The sequence below is a fragment of the Neovison vison genome, chromosome 4, assembly GCF_020171115.1.
Source record: "Neovison vison isolate M4711 chromosome 4, ASM_NN_V1, whole genome shotgun sequence".
NCBI classification, from domain to species: Eukaryota; Metazoa; Chordata; class Mammalia; order Carnivora; family Mustelidae; genus Neogale; species Neogale vison.
The window spans coordinates 220,356,797-220,366,478 of record NC_058094.1 but is presented as its reverse complement, the minus strand read 5'-3'; the positions used below and the strand labels follow the sequence as shown (position 1 = coordinate 220,366,478).

Sequence of the window (9,682 nt, the reverse complement as noted above, 5' to 3'; positions counted from 1 at the left end):
ATGTGCAGAGGTGCCTGCCTGGCCCAATCAGTGGAGGGTGCCACTCTTGATCTTGGGGTCATGAGTTCGAGCCCCATGTAGGATGCAGAGATTACTTAAATGAATAAAACTTTAAAAAATAAAAATAAAAATAAAAATAGCATATACACTTTAATCCTTCCTTTTTTCTTGCATTCCCATCTATTAATGCACTGCATTACTTTCACAAAAATAAGGAAGTCATTGTCCTTAAAACAGAAGACAGCACTTAACTGTTCTTTAAAAAAATCTGCTTTACCAATCTTCCCTCAGTTTTCCCCCATTCTCCCACTGTTCCTATTTGGATTATGTTTATTTCTCAGTGAAGTTCCTACACTTGATTTCTAAACACAAAATGTTCCAAGCATAAGCTTTAAACATGTTTTTGTTTGCCATTGTGTTTGTAATAATTCCATTTAAAAAATTGATTTTAGTCCCTGTTAAAGCCCACAGGGAGGGACATATGAGGACATGGGGAGAAAATGGGGAGAGATGGAATCAACCATAAAGGCCCTCCAGTAGCTGATTTATTTTTCTCGAGCTTTTATCACAGACTACAGTGAAAAGTTACTTTCAGTGTTCTAAAATGTCCCCCTCCCACACTAGAAGTCCCTTTGTTATGCAATATAGTGCTTTTAGGGGTGGTGAGGAGAGAAAAAAAAAGCTTAGGAAAACACACAAGGAGCAAGGCCTGCCTGGTAAATAAAGAAAAGCCCCAGTGAGGGGCTACAGATAGGTAAATCTGTATAGAGAGGGATAGAGGACATTGATTTATCGCAAGGAGTTGGCTCAGGCGATGGCGGAGGCCAGGGAGTTTCCAGCTCTGCAATCAGCCAGCTGCAGACAGGAGAGCGCACAGTGGAATTCCAGTCCAGAGGCCAACAGGCTCAAGATTCTGGAAAAAAGGACAGGAGGATCAGTTCAAAGGAAGGAAGAATTCTCTGACTCAGGAGAGGGTCAGCCTTTCTGTTCACGGGTACAACCACTGTCCCTTTCTCCTTGGAATCTACAAGCTACCTGTGGAAACCTAGCCTCCCTCAGAACTGCCCCACCAGGCCGGGCCACAGATGGAGGGCAGACGTGGGGTTCAGTTCTCAGAGGTTTCCAGAAATGAGCAACTGGCTTCCCGTACACAGACGGGTAGTTTCTGACTAGAAAGTCTTCCAAGGCTGAAAGACAGAGGCAGCATCCGGGGTGTCTGGAGGCTTCTCTGGAGGCAGACTGGGTGCTCCCAAAAGACCCAAGTTGCCTTAGCCTTGAGCTTTCTCTCTTTCCCTTTCTCTCTGCCAAGGCAGCTGCATTTCTCTCTTGCCATGTTCCTCCTCCTCTCAGAAATTCAGAGTCAATAGCACACATGCCTGCCCTCCCCCACTCCCTCCCCTGACACTCACAAAACCCACCATTTTTAGTTGTTTGTTTGGTTTTTTTTTTGCTGTGCAATTGGTCACAGAGTTTGGGAGCTAAAGCATCTTGTCCAATCTCCTACATTCTTAAAAAGGAATACTGAATGCAGACAGAAGAAAGGGTTAGCACAGGTGGAGAAGGTGCATGACCTTGACATTTCTAGGCTTTGTTCTGTGTGTATGTGTGTGTGTGTGTGTGTGTGTGTGTGTGTGTGTGTGTGTGTCTGGGGGGAGACAGGGCGGCAGCAGCCTGCAAACCTCCTCCACCCATACTGGCAGACATCACCTACCTTGGCCAGCAAATTCCCTGCCAATGGGGGCGCCCAGCTGTTTTGCTCAGCTTCTCTCCTCTCACAGCTGCCTCCCTTATCCCCCTCTCCTCGCCCCTCCTTCTCTGACGTCACCCACAAGCTCTTTTAGGACTGGCTCTGGCCCTGGAAGGAAAGTCAGGCCTGGGGTGAGGAGCGGGAGAAGAAAGGCAGAGAGGTGGGGTACTAGGACTGACAGGCCTCAGAGTCAAGAACGCCAGTATCACACACAGGGTATCGTGTGTGTTTCTACAACCCCAAAAAGCAGCAGAGCTTTAAGTGGTAGTAAGAGGGCACAACCAAGTGTTCTGTTGACAAGGTGCTCTACCCACTACACTTTCTACCTGCAAAGAAGGAATTAACTTCTTTAGATGAACAAATGCAGAAGAGAAGATGAACAGAAAGAGAAATAAGCTTAAAAAGGGAAGTGAGATTCAGAACCGAAGGTGGTCTGTGGGATTCAGGGCAGAAAGGGAGCTAACAGGTCAAAGTCGCTCAGAAATAAGTGAAAGAGAAGCAAGAGAAATAGGAGGACAGGCAGAGAGATCCAGGTGGAGAGATGGCTGGCTTTGAAGATGGATCCCAAAAACCAAAGAATCTGGGCAGCCTCCAGGAGCTGAAAAAGTCAAGGAAATGATTTCTCCCCTCAGGTCCTCCAGAAGGAACACAGCCTTGTCTACACCTTGACCGCAGCTGGTCGGCTTCTGAGCTACAGCAGTGTATGATAATAAATGTATTCTTTCAAGTCACTAAGTTTGCGGGCATTTGTTACTGCAGCCGTAGGAAAGGAACGCACTCCGCGGATCGTAAGGAGGAGCCCTGCCAGATGCTTCAGAGTCTAGATTTGTAACAGCCACAGCTTTCTTTCTCTCATGCCCAGATTTATTTCTCAACAAATTGCCACTCCCATGCCCTGTCTGTCACCTATTCGTTGATCAGCAACATTTTTAACACCTTCCTCTTTCTTTTTTAACTTACAAAACAATACATGTGCTATTTTAAAATAATTCAGTGGCTTTTTAAAAGATTTTATTTACTTGACAGACAGAGATCACAAGCAGGCAGAGAGGCAGGCAGAGAGAGAGGAGGAAGCAGGCTCCCTGCTGAGCAGAGAACCCGATATGGGTCTGGATACCAGGACCCTGAGATCATGACCTTAACTGAAGGCAGAGGCTATAACCCACTGAGCCACCCAGGTGCCCAATTCAGTGGCTTAAAAAAAAAAAAAAAAAAAGATTTTATTTATTTATTTAACAGAATAGCACATGCAGGGGGAGCAGCAGAAAGAGAAGCAGAGCACCCACTAAGCGGGGAGCCTGATACCTGGCTGGATCCCAGGACCCTGAGATCATGACCTGAGCCAAAGGCAGACACTTAACGACTGAGCCACCCAGGCGCCCTAACTCAGGGGTTATGAAGGTAAGTATCAATAGCAACTCCTTCTCTCTTAGCTCTGCCCGGTGTATAAGCAATGTAAGATGGCTTTCTTAAAATAATGTAATCATATGCTCCATTCTAATGCAACTTGACGCTTTTAATTAAAAATATCTAGGACCCATAGTAGATTTACCTCGTCTTTAAAAATAATCGTGTATTACTGTCTATAAAAATATATTATATCAATTGCTCACTTGTTCATAAATTGTCTCAGATTTATTCTCAGCAAATTGCCCTGCCGCACTCCCTGGACGGGTGCTGGGGTCCCCATTCCGGATCTAGGGCCAGCATCTCCCTGCAGAAATGGATACAAAGCGAAGCTTCTAGGGTCCGGGGACTGAGGGCCAGGCTCCGCCCCAGCGCTACAGCCACCAATCAGCTCCTGGGACGCCCCCTCTCCCCTGCCCCGCTCGCCCCCCCACCCCCATCTGCCTGAGACTTTCCACGTCCCCAGCCTCATCCGCCGCCCACTCCCTTCTCACCTGAGAAGCTCCTTGCCTTAGGGAACGGCCGCTGCCCTTCCGAGCCAGTCCTCTCCGCCCCGAACCCGCGCTGCAGAAAAAGCCGCGCAAACGGTAAGTGAGAGTCGGCGATGGATTCTGGACCCAAAGAGGCCTGGGATCGACAGAGGCCACCGCCCCGGAGCGCTGCGACCCGGGGGTGGGGTGGGACGGGGGAGACCCGGAGACAGAGGGAATGCCCGAGGAGACCGTGTATGCTGTGGGGTAGAGAAGAATGGGGACTGGAACAGGGCCTCCGTTTGTCCCCAAGGGGGGGTGGCAGACGTGTTAAATAGAATTTCTTGCTGTTTACCTCTCGGATTCTTCTCTGCTGTCTTCCTGCAACTCGGTCTCTCTTTTCTTCTTGCTGCAGTGTTTGTCACCCTTGCTTGTCAGGAGGCGATGACCTTCCCCCTCCCCATTTTCTTGTGCTTTTTTGGTGCGTGTGCTCTGTATTGAGATTTGAGCTAAAAGGAACCCTGGAGGTAATGTTACCCATCTCCTGGGGCCTCGCTCTTTAATGATCTGGGTGTTGCTGGTCTCTGCAGGACCACTCCCACCGCCCCCCAACCCCCCACTTTGACCCTTGAAAGGTCAAAGTCCTGACATGCTCCAGGGCTTTAGGTGCCCAAAGGCTCTGAGTGTGTCTGCGCCGGGTGAGGGAGGCGCGCGCTGCGGGAGGGGTGGTGCTGGCGCGAGGAGGTGCGGTGAAGCCTGCAGAGCGTTTAGTCTGGAATGTGTTTGGCCTGAAGCTGTAAGTACCGGATTGTACAGTTCCCAGGTCAAACGCAGGAGCTGGCCAATGAGTTGGGTAAACCTGCCATGAAAGGAGAAGGCTTTAAGTATAGGAGAAAAAGACTTATGAATCAGATAGTAATGAAACTTCTTGAAGGAAGTGCAAGTTCAATTAGACAGAAAGGACCGAATGACCCGCCTAACAAACCGTCCATCCATCCATCCATCCACCCTCCATCCATCCATCCTTTCATACTCCAAATTAGTTATTTGTCCACCGACTTCATTTCAATATCTTGTTTTCTTTTTTGCTTTGGTTTGATTTTTTAAAATTTATTAGAAAGGGGTATATAAAGCATCTAAGAACAGTCTAAACAATAATGAACAGAATGCCTGACCATCTCCTAGATTGAAAAAATGACATTGCAGTACCGCAGGAGCTCCTTAAGCCCTTCTCCCTTCCGTGAGAGGTGACAGCTGATTTTTGGATTAAGCATTTCCTTGTTTTCCTTTATAGTTTTGTGATTTGTGTGATTTTGTGATTTTGTATCTCAAAAACATAGACATGTTTGCTTTCCCTATTTTTAAAACTTTTTTATTAATGACATTATACTGTAGATACTCAAGTTTTTGAGATTCACCCTCCATGATTCCTTCATTTTCACTGTTTATGGTAGGAGTATACTATAACTTATCCATTCTACATTTAGGTTGTTGCTCATTTGGGAAATGTATTAGTTATCTATTGCTGTGTGACAAATTATCCCAACACTTAGCAGCTTAAAACAAAAACCTATTATCTCACAGTTTCTGTGTGTCAGGAATCCAGGAGGAGCTTGGCGCGAGGGTCTGAGGCAGTATCTCTCACTGGCTGTAAGCAGCATTGGCTGGGACTATAGTCTTCTCAAGGCTGAGGGTAGAGGGAACCTCTTCCAAGCTCCTTCAGGTAACTCTTGGCAAGCCTCTTGTCCTCACTGGCTTTGGTTGGACACATCATTTCTTTGCCAAATGGGCTTCTGTTTAGAAACTAGTCAAAACATGGCAGCTTGCTTTCCCCAAGATAAAGGCTCCCTGAGAGAAGAAGAGAAAAAGATGAAGGCCAGATTCTTGTTGTAACCTAATCTCAAAAGTGACATGTGATCTTCTGTTTATTAGAAGTGAATCAGTAGTCGTAGACAACACTCAAGAGAAAGGGCTTACACAAAACCATGAATATCTGGAGGCAGGGATTATTGGGGGCCATTTTAAAGGCTGCCTACTACAGGGATATTAACAAACAATGTTCTCTAACATTCCTACACGTGGCTTGTGGTTCACATCCACAGGCTCACTCTGGCTCCCTCAACTGCACACTCAGGCATAGAATTACCAAGTTATAAGATTTGTGTATGTGCAAATTTATTAGGTTATTTCGAATCTGTTTCCTAAGTATTGAGCTGGTTTTTACTCCCTCTAGCAAGACATGAGAGTTTCTATTACTCCACATACTTGTTATAACTTGGTATTATCAAATTTCATTTTTAACCTGTCTGGTGCACATGAAATAGTGTTCCACTGTGATTTTAATTAGCATTTCTCTGATAACTAATGAAGTGTCCATCTCTTCAGACATTGGTGAAATATTGTGGTTTCTCTCTGAAATCCTGATTCCTGTCTTTTACTCATTTTCATATTGGGTTATTTGCTTTTTTTCTTATTGCCTCATTGGAATGCTTTCCTTATATAATGTGGATGATAACCAATTCTTTGTCAGCTATATATGCTGCAAATATCTTCTTCCAATTTGGTACTTAGTTTTCCTTTCTCCTTATGTCCATCTCTCTCAATGAACTAAGTTTTGAATTTTAATTTCAAGTTACCAATATTTTCTTTTATAAAAAGAAAGTTATGTTCTCAAGCCAATAAATTAATTTTAGTATATTTACCTCTTAAAGCATTTATAGCTTTGCATTTGGCAATTTGTCTTAATCTACCTGGAAACTGATTGTTATATTGTTTATTCAATATGAATAATCAATTGTCCCAGCACCAGTGATCTGCAAGAATTCAGTTTTTCATATACATGAATTTGTTTTAAGTTTCCCAGGCCTGTAGTTATCTATTTCCTTAATGATTCTAGGTTTATAAGAAGTCTTAAAATATGGTAGTAAAGTTCTTCCCATTTTTTAATTCTTCTTCAAGAGTTTTTAGCAATTCTTGGATCTTTGATCTTCCATATAAATATATTTTTTAAAGATTTTATTTATTTGTTTTAGAGACAGAGAGCACATGCAAGCAGGGGGAGGGGCAGAGGGAGAGAGAGAGAGAGAGAGAGAGAGAAAATCTCAAGCAGACTCTGCACTGAGCATGGAGCCTGATGTGGGGTTCAACCATGTGGCCCTGTGATCATGACCCAACCAACCAAACAAGAGTCAGACACTCAACCAACTGAGCCAACCAAATGCCTCCATATAAATATTTAAATAAACTTATCAAGTTCTCCAAAACAAGGAACACACGTGTAAACAAACCCGTTGGAATTTTGGTTGATATTGCATTAATTTTAAATATCAATTTGGGGAGACAAGTCCTCTTTAAGATGTTGCATTTTTCCATCTATGAACTTGGTACATAAGGCTATTTATTTAGTTCAACTTCAATGTTTTTTAATGTTTTTTGTAATATTTTTTATTGTTTTCCTTCTGCTATGTTTATTAAATTTATTTCTAAACACATTATATTTTTACTGTGATTGTAAATGTTTTTTTTATAAAATTATATTTTGTAGCTTATTGTTCCTGATGTATAGAAAATCAGTTGCCTTTTATATATTGACTGTATATCAAATGTGACAAACTCCATTAGTAATTCTAAATTTACTTATATAGTCTTTCAGATTTGTTACACAGGCAATCATATCGCCTAAAAATTGACAGTATTGTTTCTTCCTTTCCAATCCTTATAGCTTTAATTTCTTTTTCTTGTCTTAACTGCATTGGCTAGGACTTTCAGTATAAAGTTGAATAAAGGTTTTATCCTTTTTGTTATCCTTAAGATAAAAAGAAAGATTTCATTATGTAAACTTTGGTATTTGCAATGGTTAGTTTATAAATGCCTTGTTCAATAATAAGAAAGTTGGATTCTTTTTCTGGGAAGCACTTTTTTTAAATGAGTAGATGTTTTATTATAAAATGCTTCTTCTATAGCTATTGATTTTCTCATATGTTTTTTCCATTTAAATATGTTAATATGATGAAGATAGTCTTCAGTCTTTAATATTTAATCAACTTTGCATCCCTGGAATAAACTGTATTTGATAAATGTGCAATAATTTTTATATAATGATATAGACATAAGCATTAGATATTTGCATTTATATATGTGAATTGAGATTGGCATGCAATTATCTTCTTTGGTTCTAACTTTATTATTTGTTGATGTCACCTCATAAAATAAGATGGGTAATAGTCTCATTATTGCTATTCTGTGGAAGAATTTGGGCTAGGTTGGAATTATCTGGTCCTTGAATATCTCCTCAAATCACCAGCAAAACCCCAGAGTTTACTTTATCAAAAGGTATTAAACTTACTGGTTCAATTACTTTAAGGATTATAGGACTATCTAGGTTTTCTTATGAGTGAACTTTCATGAATTTATTTTCTAAGATATTTAACTGTTATATATATATATTTTTTCAAGCTTAATAGAATAAAATTGTTCATAATATTCTCTGATTATGTTCAGTTTATCATTATTATGACCTGTACACTTTCTCATTTTGTTTTGACTAATTTTGCCAGAATTTAGACTACTTTATTAGCTCTTTCATTTACTTATACACACATACATAAAACTTAGTTTTTTTCCATTAATTGTTATTTATTTTATTTGTTCTTCTTTGAATTTTTGGTATTTATTTTCTAAGCTTTTAAGGTATATGCTTAGCTCATATGCTTAACTCATTAAGCTCTTAAATTTGTGTACTGCTTTTTAGCTGTATCTCACAAGTTTTGACATGAATATTTTGTAATTATGTAGCTGTAAGTATCTATAATTTTCATTATGGTTTCTTATTTAAGCCATGCGTTTTTTCACAACAATGTATTTTAATTTCTAGTTACTCACATGAAGATTCTTTTATTATCTTGCAGTAAATGTTGCCTAATTCATTATGTAGTCAGAGAATGTTTGATATCAGTTCCTTTGGACTTCTGAAGCTAGCTTTATGACCTAGCACATGGTCCGTTACATTTGTGCACTTGAAGATAATGTGTAGTGTCTAATTAATTAACAAGTGTGGCAATTATACAATCCAGATCTGCCATATCTTATCAATTTTTTATCTGTTTGAATTGTCAATTACCAAAAAAAAACTTATGTTACAATCTCTCACTGTGATGGTAGATTTTGAAATTTCTCATTGTAGGTGTGTATAGTTTTACTTTATGTATTTTGAGGCTATTATTAGTGAATTGGAGTAAATTGAAAATTTTAACATTATGAAAGGATTCATTATTATGGCTACCTCTTAATGCTTTTAGTCTTAAACTCTTAATTTGCTCAGCTATAAAGTCAAGGTTTCTTTGACTGGTGTTGATCCTGATTGGTGATTACCTTTAAGAAAGATTTATCTTTCATCCTTTGACTTTAAATCTTTCTAAATCTGTTTTAAGTCATATATAGGTCACAAACTTACCTGTAGTTTTTCATTGCTGGTTTTGAAATTATTGCTTGAGGAGTGCCTGGGTGGTTCGGTTGGTTGGGCATCTGACTCAGGTCATTATCTCAGAGTCATGAGATTGAGCTCAGCATCAGGCTCCACACTCAGCAGAGATTCTGTTTGAGAATCTCTCCCTTTCTCTTGACCCCTCCCCTTCCCAAACAAATAATCTTGAAAAATAAGTACATAAAATTAGTGTTTGACAATTTATAACTTACCATTGAATAGTTTATTCCAATTATATTTATTGTGATTAGTAGGGCAAACAGATTTATTTCTGTCTCTCTCTCTCTCTTTTTTTTTTTTTTTTTTGCTAATTACTTTTTGTCTGATTTATCTGTCTCTTTTATTCCTTTGTTTCCCCATTTTACTACTAATCTTATTTGGAAATTATGTGTTGTAATGTTTTAGGCTGAATGTTTTGTATAACACATTTAATTCATAATATTTATTGGGGTATAATTGAGAAAATTTTCATATATATAAGATGCACATTGTGATGTTTAGATATATGTATACATTGTGAAATGATTACCACATCAAGCTAATTAATATATTGATCACCTCACATAGTTTACATTT

The 9,682-nt window shown here is 40.0% G+C and overlaps 2 protein-coding genes across 2 annotated transcripts in view; one reads left to right on the top strand and one right to left on the bottom strand.

Annotated features, from left to right (window-relative positions):
- Window positions 1–807: 807 nt before the first annotated feature.
- Window positions 808–9,090, bottom strand: LOC122905469. Its single transcript, XM_044247038.1, has 6 exons — window positions 9,077–9,090; window positions 4,429–4,483; window positions 3,980–4,251; window positions 3,649–3,718; window positions 3,361–3,461; window positions 808–913 (listed from the first exon to the last, which is right to left on the bottom strand). Exons 1-6 carry the CDS (start codon window positions 9,088–9,090, stop codon window positions 808–810), a joined length of 618 nt encoding a protein of 205 aa, XP_044102973.1.
- TCAF1 (TRPM8 channel associated factor 1) overlaps window positions 3,668–9,682 on the top strand; it is a 46,756-nt gene continuing 40,741 nt past the window's right edge. Inside the window, exon 1 of the mRNA XM_044246778.1 lies at window positions 3,668–3,741. The gene's annotated coding sequence lies outside the window, so the exon portion shown is untranslated. The remainder of the gene's footprint in view (window positions 3,742–9,682) is intronic.

What these genes read in the sequence shown, in the direction of transcription:
- LOC122905469 (XM_044247038.1), bottom strand. An exon ending in CCTGGGAACTGTACAATCCG is followed by an intron (nt 4,252 to 4,428) that starts GTACTTACAGCT and finishes TGACCTTTCAAG; the next exon opens with GGTCAAAGTGGGGGGTTGGG. An exon ending in AGCAGAGAAGAATCCGAGAG is followed by an intron (nt 3,719 to 3,979) that starts GTAAACAGCAAG and finishes CTTTTTCTGCAG; the next exon opens with CGCGGGTTCGGGGCGGAGAG.